The following is a 23,716-nucleotide window of genomic DNA, read 5'->3' as shown; positions in this document are numbered from 1 at the left end:
GGAATATTCCTTTAAAACCTGCAGACGTCTCCACAAGAGTTTAGAGCTTTCTGGCACCTAATCGTCTTCCCCCTAACTTACTGGTTAGGAGAACCTCGCTCAACCGTATAGGGAGGGTCTCTACTGGTGAAGTACTGGTCACCCACACGCAGCGTGGCATCAACCGCGCCAGCGAGGTCCGTGCACCTCGCTACTGGTTCAAGGAGGGAAAAATCCCAGATCCTCTTTGTCCCCAGTAGAAAACTGTTAGTTTTAACCTTTTAGTTAAAATTTAAGAAGTCCTTATTATTATTAAGCCTTTTATTATTTTCTCTATTTCTGCTTTTTGTTTTAAATATTTTGCAATTTAATTTATAGGCCTTTGGTTATAATTATCAAACTATTAAGCAAATTATTATTGATGATAATTAATTAAATTATGCTGATTCATTGTTTCTCACCGTCTCTGGAAGAAATAAAATATGGTCTTCTGGATTCCAGCGCTGAGTCTCCAAGAACAGCGAGTCAGAAGTTCTCCACTCCTTAACACTAAAAGGGTTTGAGGCAGGGAAGCTCTTCTCAGGTTGATCAGACACTCCTGTCGATGTCCTCGGAAGAACTCAGTCAAGGAATCCCATCCTCGTCTCCATTTGTTGTAGAAAAATTAGTTTTTACCAAGACAGAGACCGATGATTGTCCCTCAGAATCAGCTTTATTATAATCTTGCAAGAGAGAAGGATTTTACAGCATTGGAGATGTACTCAGTAGTGCTGCCAAATCATTCTGACCAGACAAAGTAAAAGTTCTCCTAGAAGCTACAACAGTTTTCAAGGTGCCTCTCATGAGACCTGTTGTCCTAGATATAATCTTAAAAGTGTGGCGTACATATTATCTCACACAGCTGCAAGCAGAAGGCTGAGAAACCATTACTCTAAGACTAAATAAGAGAAGAATGGATCAACACTGAGGGGTTCTAATACTTTTGTCAGTTCTTGTAGAGAATCAAGGAGCAAATCAAGCAAAACACTAAAATTTTCTATAACAGCTTAGAGGTGAACAAACGGGGGCTACGCCACCTGGTGGCATAAGAAGGAAAGGAAGGTATTAATGGAGGCCACCAGGTTCCTGTGGTGGCAGGTGGTCAAAAACCCTCATCTGACTTCCAAAGACCTGCAGCAGGTCTTGGTGGCAGCAGCCACTGAGGTTTTTGTTTCTACAGCGAAGATATACTGAACAGAGAAGATCCATGCTTGAACTCCAAAACATAAAGCACGACTGGCCCAAAAACACAGCAGGAGTCAAACCGGCTTTCTGGGGATTCTGCTCAGTGCAGCCATGAATCAGAACTGGAACTTTTAGGGCCTTTTGGATCAGTGGTCTTCTCTGAAAATAACACTGGGACCGCTTTTCTTCCTCTGGGACAGAAAACCTACAGCGTTTGGAGAAAGATGGATCCAGTCATCAGGAAATCATGGGCATCATTCAAGAAGACAGTGAAGTCCACCAAGGCTTGGTTTCAGAAGAAGTTCTGGGAGATGCTAGACTGGCCATCCACCTATCTCCACCTCACCCTATCCCTCTCCTCTTCACCTGTTATCCATCAATCTTCTCTGGGGTCTTCCTCTTTTTCTCCTGCCTAGCAGCTCCATCCCCAACATCCTTTTTCCAATGTGTCCAAACCATCTCAGCCATGCCTCTCTAACCTTATCTCCAAACTAACCAACGTTAGCTGCTCATTTCTACTGGAGGCCTCTGTCCATGAGAAGTGGGTCAAGATTCTTCAGAAATGCTTCCAGAAGCTGGAGTCTGGTTCTGAAACAGTGAAAGGCTGCTCTGCTAAGCAACAGATGGTGTCGTGAAGAGCTTGAATCATTTTAAGGCTGCAGTCATTAAAGAAGGCATGAGATTAACTGTGTTGATTGTTTTAAATGATTAATTGCAACCAGCTGATGGTTTGGACTCTTTGCTGTCTGGCTGAATACAGATAAACAGTCTGTTTCAGATACAATTCAATTATTCATTAAAAAACCTAAACAAGTACAACATGATCTATATTTTTCTTTAAAGCAGAAAAGAGACAGTTCTTCTCATGCTGCTAAAATAATATCCATCCTTGAATCTGATTTAAATTCAATTCTATTAAACTGTAAAATATAATTTTAGTTGAACATTTATTTTTATACATGGACAAAATTATAGAGCCTGTTAATTTAAAAGCAGTTTTCAGTTGAAAATACTTGTTGTATAAGAAGCTAATATTAGCTGTTAATTAGTCAGGCTATCTGCTCACGTAGAGCCTGCAGTCAGCTCCACTTCTTTAATTTTCACACCACGGCTGTCCGGGTTTTACCAGAAAATTTTCCAAACATCAGAAACTGTCCTCGTTTATAAGTGAGGAAAAGTAAAGGTGGCTTCTTTCATCCAGCTGAATGGCAGTGCACAGCAACAGGTGGCAGAGGGGGGGCAGTGTGCTAATCTTTGACAAAATGACAAAACTAATCACTCCAGCACTTTGTTTGGCTTCTCATTAAGGAGATTCACCATATAAGGGTTTGATGTAGTGTTTTTCCGACCTTTGCTGTCATACTGGTGAGCAGCCCGTTTCTAGACGGGTTTGTTCTGATGCTGAATGAACTGCTTCTCTCATCTTGGCTCTTCAGATCACATCAGTAACTACAGCGACGATCTGGATACGGATGACTTGGCCAATTTCCTGAACAACTGGGAGGAAACCTCCTCTGAAGCAGGCCTCAGGCTGCCGAGTCGACAGAACTCCTCTGGAAGGCCTAACCCAATTCTGGACGTTCCCGTTGTCCCGCCTCCTGAACCAGAATCTGAACCGCTGACACCTCCAGGCCCACCTCCTATGGACATCGAGGCTGATTTCTCTATTGGTGAGACTATACCAGAGCTGGAACCTTGTGAGTTTTTGATTTCTCCTTCTGATGATCAGCGTTGTTTTCAGACACCCTGGAGAGGATGGCCCGGCTGAGGGAGCACTGCAACAGATCTCCGAGTCCCACACCTGTGCCGAGACGAAGACAAGCTCAGAGGAAAGCCAGAGATAAGAGGGTAAGAGAGGACAGCGGTCTGATCGGTTTGCTACAAAGTCACAGCCTCATGTTTCTCCTCTCCTCTGCTTTAAGGGTCGTAAATCACAGCGGGTTTCTAAAGCTGCTGAAGAGAGTCCTCCAAGAACCTCTTCCAAGAAGTCCGTGTCAGCTGAAATCCTAAAACTAAAGAGTCAGTATGGCATTGATGCGTGGAAACGCTGGATCCGGTGGAGACAAACCCAGCCCAACATGGAGCAGCGCCGCTTTGGCTGTAAGTCTAACCAGAGGATGGTTGGTTTTCAAAATACTCCCCCATGTTTGGTTTCTGTGCCATGATGACATCTGGCCTGTCCTCAGCACGCCCTCTGGAGCTGAAGGAGGATATTCTCCGCTGCACGACAGCTGAACTCAGCTACGGTTTGTGTTGCTTCATCACTGAGGTGAAACGACCAAACGGAGAGCCGTACTCCCCCGACAGCCTGTTCTACCTCTGCCTTGGAATCCAGCAGGTAAAACGTGTCTCCTTAAAAACATACAGGTGCAGCTTAATACAATTTAAAAACTCACCAATAAAAAGGATTTTTATTCCAAAGAATTGTACTACTGAACAGTTCTTGGTTGGGGCTCTTTTAGCATGAGTTGCTGCAACAGTGCTGCCTGATATGGAGGTGATCAGTCTGAATAACGACATTCAATCTGTCTGCATTGTTGGTTCTGGTGCCTCATCTTCCTCTTAACAACAGACCATAGATTCTCTAAGGAAGGCATGCCCAAGCCCAGTTCTGCAGAACTACTATCCTGAAGCTTTTCGATGCATCCCTATTCCTCCGCACCCGAATCACATGACTGACTCGTTACCAGGCCTCTGCAGAGCTGAATGACCTGCTGATGAGAGAGTTCACCCATTTGCATCAAGCATGTTGGAGGAGGGATGCATCCAAAAGCTGCAGGACTTGGACCCCCCTGCTTTATGGGGTTTGGATCAGGCCAGTTTGCTCATTTCATCATGGAGATTAAAGCAGGTATTGGTACAATGGCAGTGTCAGCAGGTACCAAATCCTCCTGGAAAATAATAACAGCATCTCTATAAAGCTCCTCAGAAGCATGAAGTGCTCTGAAAGTAAATTGCTGACTTATGCTTTGATAAAACACAGTAGACCCAACAGCAGCAGATGATATGGCTCCCCAAATCACTAACTGTGGAAACGTCACACTGCACTTGAAGCAACTTGTATTTTCTGCTTCTCCAACTATCAAGTCTCTGGACCAGTGATGTCAAACTCCAATCCTCGGGGGGCTTAACCCTAACCCTGCAACTTTTAGATGTGTCCCCGGTCCATCACACCTGAATCTAATGGCTGAATTGTTTCCTGGAGCAGAGTCCTGGGGTTTGTTGCTGCAGAAAGACCTGTAAATCTTGCAAAGCCCGGCCCCTTAAAGACTGGAGCTGGAGATGCCTGATATAGGACAATTTTTCCCTCCACTCAACTATCTGTTAATACACTTGGATAGTTTCCTTAGCCTTGACCTTTTGTGGCTTTGTGGAAGGTGTCAGTGACTGTCTGATGGACATCTGTCCAATCAGAAGTCTTCCTTATGATCATGTAGACCCTAACATGAGCACAACATAACATTTATGTCTCCAAAAATATTTTTTGTTGGTCTTATGAAAGATAGCTGTATGCCATAATGATTGGAAAAAACCCAGAAATAATTTGAGTTTCACTTTTTGAATTAAATTATTGAATATTTTGCTTTGTTGATCATTTATTGAGATGCACCTGTAAACAGAGCAGAGGCTGTTTAAACGAGGTCTGACACCGTTGTTTCACTGTAGTATCTGTTTGAAAACGGTCGTGTGGAGAACATCTTCATGGATCGTTTCTACAGCAAGTTCTCCTCAGACTTCACCAACATGTTGAAAGGTTTTGAACCTACCATCACTCCCAGGGGTGAGTTAATGGCTAGACACACAACAGTCACAAACTTGGACGTGCGTTTGTTGGGATTCATCGCTGTTCGCTTTTCCTCCACAGGATACATCCATTCACGCGTGGAGGAGGAGTTCCTCTGGGGCTGCAAACAGTTGGGGGCGTACTCCCCCATCGTCCTCCTCAACACGCTGCTCTTCTTCTGCTGCAAGTACTTCGGCTTCACCACGGTGGAGCAGCACCGCCAGCTGTCCTTTGCGCACGTCATGCGCTGCACCAAAACCAACCCGGACAACAGCAAGACGACCTTCCTGCGGTTCTATCCGCCTATACCCGTAAACGAAGCTGAGTCGGGTAAATTTTAATATCACACAGCGTAACTATTGGTTTTTGTTTATGAGACGGCACTTCTCATTTTTCACTGACATAATCACACAATTTGTGACGTCAATAAACAAATGACAGTAAAAACTACACATTTCTGAGGTGTTAAAGTTACAGGTTTTATGTTGCAGTTAAAGACAAATATAAGACCTGAAATCTAGTTTCTCCCAGAAAGTCGCTGCAACATTCTTTACATTGGAATAAATAAAATTCAAGAAGGTTCTGGAATCAGTTTCATATTCAAGACCCTTCTCTGGTCCTTCTAAATTTGATAAATAATCATTTAAATGATCATGATTTCAGTATTTACCAAATATTGACGATTAAGATCCTTTTTTCTACAATTGACCAGTGCTATTCCGGGGCATGATTTTCCCGTCAGTTTTTCTAATCTCCAAAGTAAAAAATCAAAAAACCTTATTAAATATAATAAACAAAACTTACATCAGAATCATCTTAATTGCAAAGTTTGTGACACAAACAAGGAATTTGACTCGGTGCACTTTGCTCTCAGAGAAGATGTAATATCTAACTATAAATGGAAATAAAAAAATATAAATTATCTTTTTAAATGTACATATAAACACAATTGTCTTTCCAAAAGAATATAATGTGAGATCAGTCCAATCATGCATGGTGATGTTCTGGAGCTCTGTTAAGAGTTCATCAGAGAAACAGCCTGGGGGGAGAAACTGTCTCTGTGGCTGCTTTTAGCAGACAGCGCTCTGTAGCGCCTCCTGAAGGTAAAAGCCTAAACACTTTGTGTGCAGGGTGTGTGGGGTCAGCAGAGAATTTAGCTACATTATGGAAAATAATGAACTTTATCACAATATGCTAATATTTTGAGAAGGACCTGTATGTGTGAGGACCATCTCAGGTTTGGAAAGGTGGTGGTTCTTAGGAACCGGAAGTAATCTTCAGTGATGTTGAGGATGGTGAGGGGTGTGCGTGGGGGTGTTGTTCTCTGAAAGTCCCCCATCATCTCCACAGTCTTGAGTTTGTTAAGTTCAAGGTGGTTCTGAGCACACTGGTGCTGCTAAACCTTGGTATGAGCCAGTAATTCTCGAGCGGCTGCTTTTCTCTGCTGAACCACACTGACACAAACCTTTGTAACTTCTGGCCTTAAATGGAATTAAACTCTCATCCAAAGATGAAGCTCTCAGTTGATCACAACCAGTGGCACTACCGAGGAGTGGCCGGACACCCACAGATTCTAATGTCATAATGATTTATCTTGAGGGGGCAGTCTCAACATTCATTAATATGGTTATATTTCTTCACAGCGCACCACTTCTCTCTCTGTCTGCAGTAAAAGTTGAAACATCAAGACTGGCAAAGCTCTGATTCAGCTCTGTGACTCCAACAGTTTACAGTACATTATTGTGTTCAGATCCAGATGGTGTTCCAGCAAAGAGGCGTAAAGAAGAGGAGAGTAAAGAGGAAATCCTGGAGATGATGGAGAACACGGAGAACCCTCTTCGCTGTCCAGTCAGGCTTTATGAGTTTTACCTTTCCAAGTGGTGAGTGGATGACTGAGACTAAAATACAATCTCACCGTTTCGTTTTTCTTAACCATTAATAATACATCTGTGCTATTTGCTCCTAATTCTTTAGAAAATAGTTCCTCAAACTGAGTTTTCTAGGCTAGGTTTGTGTTAAAACATGGATTTTCTTTTTATTAAGTATATCTTAAAATATTAAGTATTAAACAAAATATCATATCTGAAGAAACAAATGAATAAATCTCCAACACATCAAGGGAAGAAACAGTAAAAGTTCCTGTAAAGACCTGACAGGACCTATTGGATTCATCATCCTTTAACTGATCATCCACTGCAGGTTTCTGCTAATACCTTTTTTGGGAATAACCTCATTGGAGCTGAAATCTTATATTCTGTCTGTCAAACTATTATATTTGTGTTTTTTATACATTCAGCTAAATAAATGGGATAAATTTGGGTTTTGTAACAGATTGCTGTCAACAAAGTTCATAAAGATCTAATTTCAACATAAGTTGTCTGTTATGTGTTTTAACATTTGTCTATCCCTTAAGTTTAAGAACCTTTTCATTCCTGATTGATTCATGGTGGAGTTAATTGAAAATAAGGGGAAAATACTCTTGGGGAAGCCCGGAAAACTATTGATCAGGACCACTTTAAAGACGACAGTTAAGAAGTGAAAAATACCTTGATCCTCATTCTGATTTTTTGTATGTTTATTTTTCCGTTAGTTCGGAGTCGGTCAAGCAGCGCACCAACATGTTTTACCTTCATCCTGAGCGTTGCTGCGTCCCCAACAGTCCGCTGTGGTTCTCCTCGACTCCTCTGGATGACAGCACCATGGAATCCATGCTGATCCGCATCCTCACCGTCAGAGAGCTGCATCTCAGGACCAAGAAAGACCAGCAGGTGGTTTCTGACCCACCTTTTATACCTGAAGAAGAGGATGAAGACTCCGAGTGATAAATGGAACCGAAGTGACCTTTTATTGGTGTTGCAACTGGTTGTCCAAATGTAAATAAACTTAAACAGTCACTACAACTTGTTCCTGGTAATTCAAAATTGCAGTTTGCTGAGCTGCAGAAAAGTCACATTTCCTGAACTCTGTTGAGCAAGAGTTGCACATTTTCAAATGCACACCGTTTCCGTCGACAGTTTACTGCTGCTCAGAAGATGAAGACACAACGCTGATAAGTTTAGTTGCTTCCTGTTGACACGGTTGCTTTTTTTCCTTCCATGTGTTATAATTCCTAGCATTTCAGTGCACGCAAGTCTTCTGTGTATTTTATTTTATTATTTTCCTCTTAAGGTAAATGATGGATGTCCACAGTAAAGATCTGGAGATATGCATAATTTATTTCTGAGGAGTTTGTTTCAGCTTTCTCCAGGATTTAGAAAATCACAGTTGATTTAATAAATCAATCCTGAAAACGACTTAATATCTTTAAAACTAGTGATTCACGTTAGATTTTGGTTTTGGAGGGTCAGTGTCCTGCATGTTCTAGATGTGTCCTTGCTATAAAATACCTGATTCAAATCCTTGAATTATAAACCATTGAACATGCAGGAAAGCGGCTGTCAGGGGCAAGAATTGCCCTTCCTTGTGGAAGAAAATCACAACTTGTTTAAAAGAAAATCTGAGGCCTTTTAGCCTGTTTACACTACTGTGAGATTGCTTTTAATGTAAAATAAAAAGTATTCCAATATTGCAAACTGCGAGGAGACCATGATGGTAAATGGTATGGGTTGGGGGTTGGTTTAAAGAAGTTAGTTCTCAAACATTTTGAGAATAATTTGAATGTAACTGAAGTCACTGAAGACATGGTGAATTGTGGGAAAAGGCAAATACCCTAAACACGATATTTTGCAGTTTTTAATATGAGTTTTTGATATTTTTGGGATATTGTTGAATCCAAAATGAATCCTGGGATCATAATGCTGGGTAGCTGCAGCAATCTTTGTCTCTCTTGGTTATTTTAACCACCTGTCCTTAGATTATAGCTGTCTGTTTTCTATGGTTTCTCTTTTTAATAAAATAATATCAAAGTTGTATTTGAGCCTGACTTATTTGATCTCATCTCTATTAAATTTCCAGATTATCTGTTAGTGTAATAATGAGGTCTTTAATTTGAATATTACCTTCTTCAGAGTGTCCCCATAAACCACCATTCGCCGCACTTCCTGCAATCTGATTCGCTGGTGTCAATCACCGACGTTACGGTACACCAGTGACCAATTCGTGACGTTACAGTCACGGATTGGTCATGTTTGCCGCGGATGGCGCTGATTCGTTCTTAGTTCTGGTCACGGGGTCTGTCGAAACGGGAATGAAAATGAAAATGGCTGCCACTTTTTTCTTTAAACTTGTAAACCTGGGTTCTTCTGTAATCTGACACTGAAATGCAGGTAAGTGTTGCTCAGTGTGAAAACTGGACGTTCTGAAGTGCTGCTTAGTAAAGTAAGAAATGGAGGGCATAAATAAAGAAAACAAAAACTCATTTATTTTCACTTTGTTGTGGTTAGCATGCTAACTAAGCAGGTTTGGAGCAGGCCATAGTTAGCCAAACTTAGTGATGGAGCATTGTGTCAGCAGTCAAACAGCAGTTAAGGTAGCCAGGTGAAGAATTGTCTTAATACGGATGATTGTGGCATACAGCTCATGAAAACACAAAATTACTATCTCACAAAATTAGCATATTTCATCTGACCAATAAAAGAAAAGTGTTTTTAATACAAAAAACGTCAACCTTCAAATAATCATGTACAGTTATGCACTCAATACTTGGTCGGGAATCCTTTGGCAGAAATGACTGCTTCAATGCGGCGTGGCATGGAGGCAATCAGCCTGTGGCACTGCTGAGGTCTTATGGAGGCCCAGGATGCTTCGATAGCGGCCTTTAGCTCATCCAGAGTGTTGGGTCTTGAGTCTCTCAACGTTCTCTTCACAATATCCCACAGATTCTCTATGGGGTTCAGGTCAGGAGAGTTGGCAGGCCAATTGAGCACAGTGATACCATGGTCGGTAAACCATTTACCAGTGGTTTTGGCACTGTGAGCAGGTGCCAGGTCGTGCTGAAAAATGAAATCTTCATCTCCATAAAGCTTTTCAGCAGATGGAAGCATGAAGTGCTCCAAAATCTCCTGATAGTTAGCTGCATTGACCCTGCCCTTGATAAAACACAGTGGACCAACACCAGCAGCTGACACGGCACCCCAGACCATCACTGACTGTGGGTACTTGATACTGGACTTCTGGCATTTTGGCATTTCCTTCTCCCCAGTCTTCCTCCAGACTCTGGCACCTTGATTTCCGAATGACATGCAGAATTTGCTTTCATCCGAAAAAAGTACTTTGGACCACTGAGCAACAGTCCAGTGCTGCTTCTCTGTAGCCCAGGTCAGGCGCTTCTGCCGCTGTTTCTGGTTCAAAAGTGGCTTGACCTGGGGAATGCGGCACCTGTAGCCCATTTCCTGCACACGCCTGTGCACGGTGGCTCTGGATGTTTCTACTCCAGACTCAGTCCACTGTTTCCGCAGGTCCCCCAAGGTCTGGAATCGGCCCTTCTCCACAATCTTCCTCAAGGTCCGGTCACCTCTTCTCGTTGTGCAGCGTTTTCTGCCACACTTTTTCCTTCCCACAGACTTCCCACTGAGGTGCCTTGATACAGCACTCTGGGAACAGCCTATTCGTTCAGAAATGTCTTTCTGTGTCTTACTCTCTTGCTTGAGGGTGTCAATAGTGGCCTTCTGGACAGCAGTCAGGTCGGCAGTCTTACCCATGATTGGGGCTTTGAGTGATGAACCAGGCTGGGAGTTTTAAAGGCCTCAGGAATCTTTTGCAGGTGTTTAGAGTTAACTCGTTGATTCAGATGATTAGGTTCATAGCTCGTTTAGAGACCCTTTTAATGATATGCTAATTTTGTGAGATAGGAAATTTGGGTTTTCATGAGCTGTTTGCCAAAATCATCCGTATTAAGACAATAAAAGACCTGAAATATTTCAGTTAGTGTGCAATGAATCTAAAATATATGAATGTTAAATTTTCATCATGACATCATGGAAAATAATGAACTTTCTCACAATATGCTAATATTTTGAGAAGGACCTGTATATACACACACACACTCACACACATACACAGTGGAAAGAGTAAGTATTTGATACACTGCTGATTTTGCAATTTTTTCCACTTGCAAAGCATGTAGAAGTCTTTAATTTTTATCATAGCTACTTTTTAACTGTGAGAGACTGAATTTAGATCCAGAAAATCACATTGTGTGATTTTTAAGTAATTAATTTACATTTTATTGCATGATATCAGTATTTGATACATCAGAAAAACAAAACTTAATATTTGGTACAAGAACCTTTGTTTGCAATTCCAGATATCAGATGTTTCCCGTAGTTCTTGACAAGGCCTAGCCAGGTCTGGAGACTGTCTAGGCCACTCCAGGACCTTGAGATGCTTTTTATGGAGCCACTCCTTAGTTCCCCTGACTGTGTGCTTCTGGTCGTTGTCATGCTGGAACATTCAGCCACGACCTATCTTCAATGCCCTTACTGAGGGAAGGAGATTGTTGGCTAAGATCTCCTGATTCATGGCCCCATCCATCCGCCCCTCAGTACGGTGCAGTCATCCTGTCCCCTTTGCAGAAAAGCATCCCCAAAGAATGGGGGACCGTGCAGGATTTTAATCCATGGCGACGTAGTGTGTTACTAATGGTCTTCTTTGAGACTGTGGTCCCAGCTCTCTTCTGGTCATTGTCTATTTCCTGCCTTGTAGTTCTGGCTGATCCCTCACCTTCCTCATGATCATTGATGCCTCAGGACGTGAGATCTTGCATGGACCCCAGACTGAGGAAGATTGACCGTCATCTTGAATTTCTTCCATTTTCTTATATTTGCGCCAACAGTTGTCCAGGTAATGAGTGGAGAACAGGAGGGCTTCGTAAAGAAGAACTAACAAGCCTGTGAGAGCCGGGATTCTTACTGGTTGTTAGGTGATCAAATGCTTAAGTCATGCAATAAAATGCTAATTAATTACTTAAAAATCACACGATGTCATTTTGTGGATTTTTGTTTTAGATTCTGTCATTCACAGTTGAAGATTAGCTGGGATAAAATTAAAGACTCCTACATGCTTTACAAGTGGAAAAACCTGCAAAATCGGCAGTGTAGCAAATACTTGTTCTCCCAGCTGTACGTGTGTGTGTGTGTGTGTGTGTGTGTGTGTGTGTATAAGTAAGTAAACGTAATTGTAAATGTGTTTGTTCTTTCATGTTTCTCATGACATTCGCAGGAATTTCGCTCTGGGTTAAGTTCTTCAAGAACAGACGGTTGTCCATCCTCATCAACAGCTCGACCTCACAGGGTTGGTAAAGAATGAAATAAATCTTAAGTCTTTTCATTTTAGTGTTGCGAATGTCTGCATATTTGTCTCCTACTCTAATTCTGTATGAAGATGAACACAACAGCGTCTTATGAATATTTAAATTTCCACAAATGATGTAGGTATAGAAAGTCTTAAATACCTGACAATTTAAAAAAATGTCAGATTTTTTGTATGAAGTATTTGTTCGTTTTAAGCCTGGCCACTGTAGAAATATGTCTGCCCTGAATCGATGGTGAAATGTTGTATTTATTCATTAAGATCTGAGTTAAAATAATCTGACAAATCCGGAAATTTAATACTACAAAAGGGTTGAATTTAAAGATAGAAATAATGTGTTGGATCCCTGAAAAAAGATTATTTATTTGTGTCTAAACTTTGTTTTCAGTCGAAGAGGCCATTAATATCCTACCGTGAGGAATCCTCTGACAATGACTGCGAGGAACCTGGACCAAGTCGTTGCAGTGTGCGGACCAGTTCACGTTTGGCAGCTTCTCCAGAGTCTTTCAGGGAGCTATCTGAGGAGGAGTCTTCTGATGAACCTGATTCCATCAAGGCCTCTGAACTCCGCAAAACCAACCAAAAACGAACGGAAATGTCTTCCACCAAAAACAAATTCTTCACGACCAGTAACCACTGCTATGTTTGTGGAAAAGGGATCACTAAATTTGCTCGTCATCTCCAAAAACATGCTGATGAAGAACCTGAGATCGCAGAGGCATTTTCATTTCCCCCGCACTCAACCGAACGCAAAAGGTTGCTTGACATACTGAGAAATAGAGGTAATTACGATCATAATCAGGAGGTGCTGAGGAGTAATACCGGAGCGTTGAAAGTGAAAAGGCGACCAAAAACGGACAAAACGAGTTCAGCGAGCTTCATGTGCTGTCCGTACTGTAAGGGCATGATGGCACGTGCAGAAATGTGGAAGCATATACCCAACTGTGTAACGAGAACGTCAGATACTGCAGCCTCTGCAAACAAGAGTGCTATAAGTGAGACCGAGGAGTCAGAGTCAGTGCAAAAAATCCCTCCTGATGTGAAGAAGATACTTTCAGGGATGGAAAAAGACAAAACCACACTTGTGATTCAAAACGATGACCTTCTGATCCAGCTGGCAAAGAGTTTATGCAGAAAGTACAGAAACGATCCAGGCAAGGAGCATTACGTCCAGGAGAAGCTAAGTGAAATGGGGACACTCTTGTTGGATCTGCATAAAAGGACAATATTAACTTTTGAAGATGCAATCCAACCCAAGAACTTCTCCAGGGTTGTCAACTCAGTGAAAAAAATTGTTGGTTTTGATCCCATAATGCAGAGGTACATTAAACGGGGACTTGCTTTCAATTTAGGAAATTCCCTGAAGAGGATCGCCAACATTGTTCTCAATGGGACAAACAGCAGTGAGACGATGAGGAGTTGTGCTAAAATATTCATTGATAAATGTGTAAAAGAGTGGGGTGGACTTGTCTCTGACCCCACCCGTGCTTCATTAAGAGGACAGAAAGTTAGCAGTCCATCTACAATACCTTTTACACGTGATGTCCAGGTTTTCCATACTTACCTGGAAAGGTTATCCACTTCTGCCACTGAAAGCTTGACGACGTGTGAGGATCCTCAAGTCTACAACGCACTCTCCAGGGTCACGCTTACACAGGTTTCTGTTTTAAGCAAATGTACATCTGAGGTTTCAGAAATGACGCTGAAGTCTTATGTGGAGAGAGGCGACTCCACCAAGGTGTTGTCCAAACACTTCATCAGGATAAATATTCTGAGCAAGAGCGGCCTGAACGTTGCCGTCCTGTTGACCTCTCAACTTGTTAGCGCGCTAACTTTGCTGATCAGCAAGAGGCTGGCCTGTGGTGTGCATGAGGACAATCCTTACTTGTTTGCAAAGCCGGACTTGTGTTCCACAAGTCACTACCACGGAGCGCACTGTATTAAGTCTTTCTCAAACCTGTGTCGCGCAGAGAACCCTGAGAATCTCAGGGCGGCCCATCTCTGCAAGCACATGGCAAGAATTTTCCAGATTCTCAACCTGGAGAATGACGAGCTTGAACACCTTAGTGAACTGCTTGGTCATGAGATCCAGACCAACCGGGAATATTACCGGTCCCCAGAGGCAGCCGTTGAACTTGCAAAAATCTCTAAACTCCTTCTGGCAAAGGAGAAGGGTTCTCTGGAAAGATTCAAAGGAAACTCTCTGGAGGAGGTTGAGATTGAGGGTGAGTTTCCTTCATGACTCACATCAGTCAGCTTGCAAATGACCAACAGAGCTCAGATGTGCTTTTTGTTCAAGATGAGTTGAAGTTGGACGAGGAGCAGAGCAACAGTGAAGAAGATGCTGAAAAGCCCAACATAGAGTCAGGTTCTCCACTTCAGCAGAGTCGTATGTTTTGATAATAATTCTTCTTTACATTTTTGGTTTCTTATATTATTTATATTTAGCAACAGAAAACCTCTTCCTTTTGTCTGACTTGAGGTACATTTGGAGAAGTTGTAGTGATCACGGCTGCGACCCGGTTCTGAAATCGTTCTGCAACATAACGAATGAATTAACCGTCTTGGGGGACATGTTTCAGATCATCAAGCAAAGTGTAATTTGACGAGTCGTCTGGGCCTGGAAGCAGCAAAGTAGCCGCAGATGGTCACACCTCCAGCGATGTTGTGTTAGTTTTACAGCAGATGTAACAACTTGGAAAAACATCCGCTTTAGTCTCATCAGTCCACAGAATATTTTCCCAGAAGTCTTGGAGATCATTGAGATGTTTTATTGTAAATATGAGACGGGCCGAAATGTCTTTGGTCAGCAGTGGTTTTGACCCTTGAACTCTTTTAAGAGCAAGTTAAAAACATTTTTTAAATCTGCTCTTTATTCCTTTCTCTTGGTCTGTTTTTTCTAAAGTCTCTTTTTCTTATCATTGAATCATGACCTCTGACCTCAACTGAGGCAGTGAGTCCTCCTAAACTTTGGATGTTGTTCTGGGTTCTTCTGGGACCTCCTGTATGAGTCATTGATGAGCTCTTGCCGTAATTTTGTTAGGTCAGCCCCTCCTGGGAAAATTCTCTACTGTTCCACGTGTCCTCCAGGTGTGGATAATGGTTCTGACTGAGGTTCTATGGAGACACAAAGCCTTAGAAGTGACTTTATAACCCTTTCCAGACTGATGGATGTTAATCCTCCTGTTTTTGAACTGTTCTTGAACTTCTTTAGATTGGGTCATGATGTGTGGGTTCTTGAGATTATGTAGCCTACTTCATGTTGTCGGTATCGGGCTGGGGTGTGGCTAGGGAAATCACACTAAGTTCAAAAAATAATATTATTAATAATTGTATTTTTGCACTGAGTTTGGAAAGAGTTTATCTTTAAATGAATGAATTCAGGTTATCTTTATCTCCCATTAAAACCCCCTTTTTAAGCAGCCATCCACAGAGGTTAGATCTGAGATGTTAGAAAAACAAATTATTATAGATATTATATGTGTAGCATATTTACAGGAGCAACACTCGCTGTGACTCTCACTCTGATGTTTGCAGATGTTGCAGAACAGGTCGATGGCGAGCCGACTCTGGCTGTTCAGGATGCGCTGGAGCACATAAAGGCTCAAAGAGACAAACCGTTTCTTCAGGAGAAGCTCATAAACTCTGTTAAAGGTTTGGTTAAATAAATCTCAGACTTTATCAATCACACCCGATAAGACAAACATTAAAAATAATTACCAAGTTTTTCATTCTTATTTGTGTTTTCCAGGGAGAGGTGTCTTCACCAGTGAGTCCATTGATCCATCTTCTTTTGTTGTTGAGTTTCGGGGGAGCCTCTGCACTCGCCAAGGAAGCTCTGAGGAGGAACGTGGAGACTCGTTAAACAATTATGTGTTTGACTTTTCATGGAAAGGTTCAAACTGGTGGTGAGCTTACTCCTTTTTCACCTTAAAAAAACTGTTTTAGGCTTGCTGGCCCTTTTAACTCTACAGAACCTGAAGGAACTTAATCAGTTCAAGATTATTTAAAGATTAGTTAAACAAGAACACAGAATGAGAGGGACCCAAGTGGAGTCAGCAGTCCAGAGCCATGGTGAGGGTGGAAAAAAGGTGAAGTGTGTCCAGACAGGTTGGAACGAGTGGAGAAAGTGTCAGGTGTGTTGTATGGTAACAGAGTCTTAGTGAGAATGAAAGGAGGGGTGTAGAAGATGGAGGTGAGACCAGCATGTCCTATGGTTTAGAGACATGAGGCAGAGCTGGAGGTAGCAGAGATGAAGATTCTGCGGTTCTCCTTTTGAGCGACTAGGATGGATCAGGAATGAGAACATCAGAGGGACAGCTCATGTTAGATGTGTTGGAGATGAACCCAGAGAGGCCAGACTGAGATGGTTTGGACATGTAAAGAGGAGGTATGTCAGTAGAAGGATGCTGAGGCTGGAGCTGCCAGGCACAAGGCCTAGAGGAAGACCAAAAAGGAGATTTAGGAGTGGGTGTGAGAGAAGAAGATGCTGAAGATAGATGGAGACAGATGTTTTGCTGGGGAGACTCCTGAAAGGGAAAGGCTGAAAGAAGAAGAAGAAGATCTGAAATCATCATATCCTTGTTCTGCAAAACTATCTGAAAGTAACATATTTAAACTCTGTGAGGTTGAACAGGTTCAAAATAAAATAACTGAAACTAATCCTATTGGTTCTTCTTGTCTCTCAGCATCGATGCTTCAGCTGATGATGGAAGTCTGGGCCGGCTTGTAAACGATGATCACTTCAACCCAAACTGCAAAGTGATGAAGATTAACTATGAGGAGAAACCACACCTGTGTCTGTTTGCTTTGAAACAAATATCTGCTGGTGAGGAGGTGACCTTCGACTACGGCGAGTCTTCTTACCCGTGGCGCTCAAAGGTTGGTTCATTTTTTACAGTGTCAGTGTCTGTGGTCATTCCTGCACGTTGGTTCATCCACGTCTCTTCTGGAAAATATGTTAGAAAATACTTAAGTTTTTGGTCATCTGTGTTTTTCACAGGAAACCACTGAGGATGTAAATATTCCCGAAAAAGACTTGGAAAAGGATCCAGCTTCCCCTGTCCATGAACAAGTATGTGTTGCAAACTAGCATCATAAGATTAGTTTCTAAAAGTTTACTGACCAGAAACACAACAAGAAAAAAAACTAAACGTAGACAATTCTCCATTATGATCTAGCGCCTGAATGTGCTGTTTGTTTTCTGCCTGCTGTAATTCACAAAGAAGACTCATTAACGGAAAGAGGAAACGTTCAAACAGGCAAAATGAGACAAACGGCAGCGAATCAACACCAGTCGAAGTCAGAAGTTTGCAGATATGTGCAGCCGTAGACAGACCGCTAGCATCCCTGTCAGCAGACAAACTGAGTGCTGCATCCTTTCTGTTTCCACAGACCTTGATATGTAGAGAGACTGGAGTTAACTGGGTGATATAAAACTCTCTAGTCATGCTGACCACTCATAGTTAGCGAGCCGCACTCGGAATGCTCTTCACACGCCAACGCACAACGACTAGTAGCCAATTCAGGGTTAAATGTCTTGCCCAGGAGCACATCAACATGTCGCCGGGGAGAAACCAACAACTTTCCGATCGCAGGACAACTACTATTCCTGCCGAGCCACCGCTGAAGTACCAAACATCACCAGCGTGTGGAGGAGTTTCAGCAGTTTGCTGCTCTGAGATGACTGCTGTTGTCTTTTCTTCCTGGCATTGTGTAAACTTACACCCAAACACCTAATATTAGCACAATCACAGCATACTCACTGGCAAGCAGTAGCGGTCCGCTTTTATACACCAGAGTATTAAATGTTCTTGTAGAACCACGTGAAACAGTGAAAAGGTCCGGCTGGGAGTTATCGCTGCTGAAAGATGTTCTACAAGCTGAAACAGTTTTTTCCCACGACTCTGTAAATGATTGAAGTTTAAAGAGGACTTGTCATCAGACCTTGATTTTCTTCACATTTAAAACATGTTTTCAACATGAAGTTGTAGGAAAAACACAGCCAAGCAACGTGCTGCTGGGGTTTAAAATAACTTGTTTCTGTTCCAGCCTGAAGACTCTGCAGCAGAAACCTTCAGCTCTGCTGAATCCTCCGGAGATGAATATGTGTGCAATGAACAACCAGACAGTGATGACAGTTTCTCAGAGTCTGAACTGCTCGACATGGCTTCATCCAACCTGGAAGGAGACCAGACCCGTCACAGCTCTGATGACTCGGACTCTGACGCACCGGCCAAAGATCCTGCCTTCACTAACAAGAACTACTGTTTTGTCTGTGGAAGACCTCAGACGAAAATTTCCCGTCACCTCTTCACCCACAGAAAGGAAGAACCCGAGATCGCTGAGGCGTTTGCATTGCGTCGCAACAGCAAGGAGCGAAAGAAACTGCTGGACAACCTGCGGAACCGAGGAAATTACAACCACAACCAGGAGGTGCTGAAGACTCGCAAAGGAAAGCTAAAACTGAAGAGAAGAACCAACATGTCCACGGCCGAAAACTCTGCCACCTGCATTTATTGTAAAGCCCTGTTTAGTCGCAAGATTTTATGGAGGCATCTTCTGAAGTGTCCTTCAAGGATCTCAGCCCCTCTAGAAGGTAGGACGCGGATCTTAGCTCTGGTGGCATCTGGGTTGACGGACCCTGAAAAGAAGTCGTCTGGTGTGAGAAAGGTGCTAAAAAAACTGAAAGACGACGAGACAAGGTCTTTCATTTTACAAGATCCTTACCTTCTGCGGCTGGCGTGCTGTTTATACTACCTGAATAAGGCCAAGAACAAAGACAAAGAAATAAATCGGAAACTGAGACAGATGGGAAGACTGCTCGGAGCCTTAAAGGAAAAGTCCATAATGTCCTTCGAGGAGGCCTTAAAACCCAAGAACTTTGACAGCATCGTTGAAGCAACGAGGAAAGTCTCAACTCTGAACAAAGACAATAGCTCCAAGAGGCTCTCAAAAACAGTCGCATACTCGCTCAAGAAAGTAGCTAATATAAAATATGCCTTAGCTCTGAGCGAAAAGGGGGATAAAGAGGCGATTGAGGAAGCGAAGGAGTTTGTGCAGCTGTGTGAGAAGGAATGTGCTATAAGCAAACCAGCTCAACGGGAAATACCTGGAACAGCAACTGTGCCCTTCATCCAGGACGTTCAGCTGCTCTTTAAGTACATCAACAATTCGGTGACCTCTGCAGTCAAAACTCTGACCAAGTTTGAAAGCCCACCAGTTTACACCGCCCTGCTCAAAGTGGTCAGCGCATATCTGGCCATACTAAACAGAAATGTCGGCGAAGTGTGCCATGTGAGCCTGCAGTCGTTCCAGCAGAGGAATGAAACTCCACCTCAGGAAGACGCTGAGGCCAAGCAGCAGCCGTTTGAGAAAATTCTGTCCAAATGCCTCGTTAAGATCAGCGTCGCCAACCAAAAGAACCAAAAAGTGGTTCTCAGTCTGACCCCTGACCTGCTCTCTGCCATAACAATGCTGGTGGAGAGAAGAAAACCATGTGGCGTGGCTGATGGTAACCCCTACCTCTTTGGCAGGCCGGGTGCTTCCTCTTCAAGTACCTGCAGGGGTCAGCAGAACGTCTCTGTGTTTGTAAATTTGTGTGACGCCAACAGTGAGGCGAACCTCAGATCCCCGTTTTTCCGTAAACACACAGCAAGAATTTTCCATATTCTCATCCTGAGTAACGAGGAGCTTAGCCAGTTAGCCACACTGCTGGGTCGTGACCTTCGGACCGAGAGCGAGTTCTATCAGACTCCTCAGGCGGCTGGAGACATCGCAAAAATCTTGGTGCTGCTGTCAGCAGTTGAGGGTGAATGTTTGGACATATTCCAAGGAAAATCTTTGGAGGAAATCGAGATTCCAGGTATGTGTCCTCCCACCTAACAATGTCACTAGAATGATGATAAGTATGATGTTTTCTGCTTATTGAATGTTAATATTACAACACTGTCATAAAATCTTCCTCTATAAAAGAAAACTTTTAAAGAACCAGAGATGAACCAATATTTGAGGATAAAAAACAACCAGTACAACAGAAAAGTCAGAACCTTTCACCACTTGTGACATGTCAGATCGTTTCGGTTCCTATCATTATGAAGCCCACTGCTCGTCTGCTTGATGATCCAGAGCTTTTTTACCTCCCAGACAAATGACTTCATGGTGCTGAACTCCTGTTTGTCAGTTTTAGTGAACAGCTTCAGAACTGAGCTGAAATGCTAATTTAATGTCTTCCCAGTGAAACAGGTTGTCTATGAGAGGACCTGCTAACCCATGTTAGTATGAACTAGAACAGAAAAACTGTTTTAGTTCTTCAGTTTGGTTTTTCAGCACCAGTACAGGAGGCACAACCCTGGAAACATGAGAAAAACATCACACACGTGCTACAAAACAAGAATTGTGAATTCTGACAAAAGCTGGGCCTTAAGATGACTTCTTTATGAGGTTCCAACATGATTTATGGAACTTAGATCAAGTCTTTCTCTACGTTCCTGTGCAAGAACCCAGAGCTTGTTCTGCTTTATCTCAGATGGTGACCTTCAGGACCTACAGTAGGCTTTTAACGGAAGATGATTATTCATCTGTGGGAGAATAAATCCTTCACTTAGCTTCTTTATTTACACCATGTTAGTGCAGCTCCAGATGTTTTAACATAGACCCTCAACTGCATCATCTGCAGGATTCAAATTATAATAACTTTATTCAGCTGTTTGAAAAACGATCATTTGAAGTTGGTGTTTGTGATCAACCAGTAATAAAGATTTGAGATTTTTTAATTTCATGCTAATTCTGAAATGAATGTTTTAAATGTAGTTTGATGGAAACTGTAACATTGACGTTTTTCTTCAAGATGAACTGCAGGCGGTGGTGGAGCACAGCAGTAAAGCTGATGAAGAAGAGTCTGCAGCTTCTCTTCAGGTGGACGGTGTGTAACAATCTCCAACTGGAGATTTTTCTTGCTCTTATTATTGCAGCTGCTTTAAATCCTCTCCTTTATGTTGGTAAACGGCTGAGTAGTCTGCAGCAACATTGTTTCTGAAGGAAGGTGGTTAAAAGGCAGAGAATGAAGGGATATGGGGAAATGGGATTCACCTTTTGGCTTTAATGATGGCAATCCCAGAGGTCTACAGCAGCAGCTTCCCTTTCAGTCCAGGATTTGATAGCAGCCAGTTTTGGGTGAATTTCTGTCTTTTGAAATGTGTTTTCTGCCTTTTATTTTCATGTCAACTTAAGTCTGGACACAGCTCACACTCAGTAGCCCTGAAAATATATTTTATGAGGACAGGACCAGAGACTGTAGCACTCAAAGCACCTCAGGCTCTGACTTTCTCTTACACTTAAAACTCCAGCCCTAAAAATCGATGCATCCGTCTTCCTCATGGCTGAAGCTTTTTCTTCTAGGTGCTTCTCCCTCATCGGCAAAGAAGAAAGGCAAAGGTTCTTCCACAAAGAACCGAGCCAAGAGCAAGAAGCAGGAGAGTGAGAAGGACCGGACTGAGCTGACTAGTAAGATAAATAAACCGGAGAACACAGAGAAAGATGAGCAACCAGGGAAAATACCACAGCAGATCAACATGGACGCACCTGAGGAGACACAGACCCGCAAAGAAGAGGCCCCGGCTCGCACTGAAACCACAGCAGCTCCTAACAAACACAACGAGATTTATTTTAGTGACGACGACGAAGACATGAATGTAGATTTTAACATGGACATAGACATAGCTGATGATGATGATGATGATGTCAGAAACCAGGAAAATAAGGCTGATGGTATCTCTGAAGCAAACTTTGGAGGTCGAGACAAAACCGAAGAGCAGGGCGACACGAGGGAGACTCAGAAGGACAACGTCTCTGAGGAGACTGCGGACACGATGGGAGCAAAGCATATCGAGAACAAATGTCCAGAGGCAGATGGTGATCAAGGTGAAGAAGATGCTGAACAGGACGACTGGATGGATGCAGACAGTGGGGGTTCTTCTCCTGTACGGACAGGTAAGATCTCAGAAAACATCTTCCGGTGCATTTAATGTTTGCAGGTTTCCTGACATGTTCCTCCAGGGTTCCTGCAGGAACTCATCAGTACTGGCATTTAATCTGAATATGGAGGCCAAAATGTCTCACTGTGATGTTTCATTTCACTCCATTCACAGAAGAGAAAAGCAACAAGTTGGAAGCAGCAATGAGAAGAATGAAAGAAATTAAGATTGTGGTCCGAAAACTGAATGTTGTGAGTGAATTTTGATGCAACATTTTCTGGTGAAGTGTTGAAGATTTCCTTGCAGACATCTTTGTTCGGGTTTGTGTACGCAGGAAAACCTGCAGACTCCTGTCCGGGTTTCACGGTTAACGTTGAGTGAGATTCAGTCGGAAAAAGATCAGAACTCACGGGTCGCTAAAGACGATCATAAACCCACTTCCACGTCCACGGAGGAAACAAACAAGCAGAGCACTGCAAAGGTGAGATTACTTAGCAAAGCATAACCTCTAAAATAAATAATTCAAAGCTTAGTTTTGTTAGACAACATACTTGAAGCAGGTGTTGGGCTGTTTAACAGCTGCAATTACGGACTTCAAAGTAAATTTAGTGGAAGGATTCAAAAGATTTGGTTATTTTTTCACTGTAAAATGGACGCATCTGCATTTCCAAACAAACCAAAGGTTGCTTTACATTCTGTAGGTATGAACAAGTAAAGGTTGACTTATTTAGAGAAAAACTGCTTTCCTTGTCTGCCTAAACTGAACAGGAAACCTTTGCTCCAAATGAACAAAACAACACAAAGATGAATGAAATCTTTGCTCTCCTGGCTTTTTAGGCTGTGCAGATGATCTGTTCCCACTGTAAGAAGATTATGATGAGGGGACAAACTGCATACCAAAAGAAAGGCTTTACAGATGTCTTCTGCTCTAAAGACTGCCTGTTTGAGATGTTTCCTCCCAGCAAAGCAGCTTCAAGGACGTGTTACTACTGTTTCAGGTTAGTCAGAGGAACATCAGCTCTCCCCAAAAAGCTGTGGTCAAAAGGCTTGCTGTTCTGTGCCCAACCACAAGGACGTGGTTGGTCAGAAGAAATAAATTCAATTCAGTTCAGTTTATTTACAGGTCCTTCTCAAAAAATTAGCATATTGTGATAAAGTTCATTATTTTCCATAATGTAATGATGAAAATTTAACATTCATATATTTTAGATTCATTGCACACTAACTGAAATATTTCAGGTCTTTTATTGTCTTAATACGGATGATTGTGGCATACAGCTCATGAAAACCCAAAATTACTATCTCATAAAATTAGCATATTTCATCCAACCAATAAAAGAAAAGTGTTTTTAATACAAAAAACGTCAACCTTCAAATAATCATGTACAGTTATGCACTCAATACTTGGTCGGGAATCCTTTTGCAGAAATGACTGCTTCAATGCGGCGTGGCATGGAGGCAATCAGCCTGTGGCACTGCTGAGGTCTTATGGAGGCCCAGGATGCTT

General features: G+C 42.5%; 2 protein-coding genes across 7 annotated transcripts in view; both read left to right on the top strand.

Annotated features, from left to right (window-relative positions):
- The window catches only part of LOC124879118 (zinc finger MYM-type protein 4-like), a 51,154-nt gene extending 42,258 nt beyond the window's left edge, over positions 1–8,896 (top strand). For 3 of the 4 annotated variants that reach the window (XM_047383449.1, XM_047383448.1, XM_047383450.1), the window contains 8 exons: positions 2,640–2,873; positions 2,945–3,051; positions 3,126–3,303; positions 3,390–3,541; positions 4,870–4,984; positions 5,069–5,317; positions 6,738–6,867; positions 7,578–8,896. In XM_047383449.1, the coding sequence (XP_047239405.1) occupies positions 2,640–2,873; positions 2,945–3,051; positions 3,126–3,303; positions 3,390–3,541; positions 4,870–4,984; positions 5,069–5,317; positions 6,738–6,867; positions 7,578–7,809 (1,397 nt within the window). In that variant the 3' untranslated portion in view covers positions 7,810–8,896. The other variant, XM_047383451.1, reaches the window with a different exon arrangement.
- A 281-nt stretch (positions 8,897–9,177) lies between these two features.
- The window catches only part of LOC124879028, a 38,074-nt gene continuing 23,535 nt past the window's right edge, over positions 9,178–23,716 (top strand). For all 3 annotated transcript variants that reach the window (XM_047383293.1, XM_047383294.1, XM_047383292.1), the window contains exons 1-14: positions 9,178–9,252; positions 12,146–12,217; positions 12,624–14,460; positions 14,535–14,624; positions 15,773–15,889; positions 15,987–16,143; positions 16,924–17,116; positions 17,238–17,309; positions 18,287–20,099; positions 21,084–21,158; positions 21,635–22,225; positions 22,384–22,460; positions 22,544–22,690; positions 23,047–23,207. In XM_047383293.1, the coding sequence (XP_047239249.1) occupies positions 9,247–9,252; positions 12,146–12,217; positions 12,624–14,460; positions 14,535–14,624; positions 15,773–15,889; positions 15,987–16,143; positions 16,924–17,116; positions 17,238–17,309; positions 18,287–20,099; positions 21,084–21,158; positions 21,635–22,225; positions 22,384–22,460; positions 22,544–22,690; positions 23,047–23,207 (5,408 nt within the window). In that variant the 5' untranslated portion in view covers positions 9,178–9,246. The remainder of the gene's footprint in view (positions 9,253–12,145; positions 12,218–12,623; positions 14,461–14,534; positions 14,625–15,772; positions 15,890–15,986; positions 16,144–16,923; positions 17,117–17,237; positions 17,310–18,286; positions 20,100–21,083; positions 21,159–21,634; positions 22,226–22,383; positions 22,461–22,543; positions 22,691–23,046; positions 23,208–23,716) is intronic.

Source organism: Girardinichthys multiradiatus, chromosome 13, assembly GCF_021462225.1.
Source record: "Girardinichthys multiradiatus isolate DD_20200921_A chromosome 13, DD_fGirMul_XY1, whole genome shotgun sequence".
In the NCBI taxonomy this organism is placed as follows: Eukaryota; Metazoa; Chordata; class Actinopteri; order Cyprinodontiformes; family Goodeidae; genus Girardinichthys; species Girardinichthys multiradiatus.
The sequence above is the reverse complement of the archived record's forward strand: the minus strand, read 5'-3'. Positions and strand labels throughout refer to the sequence as shown.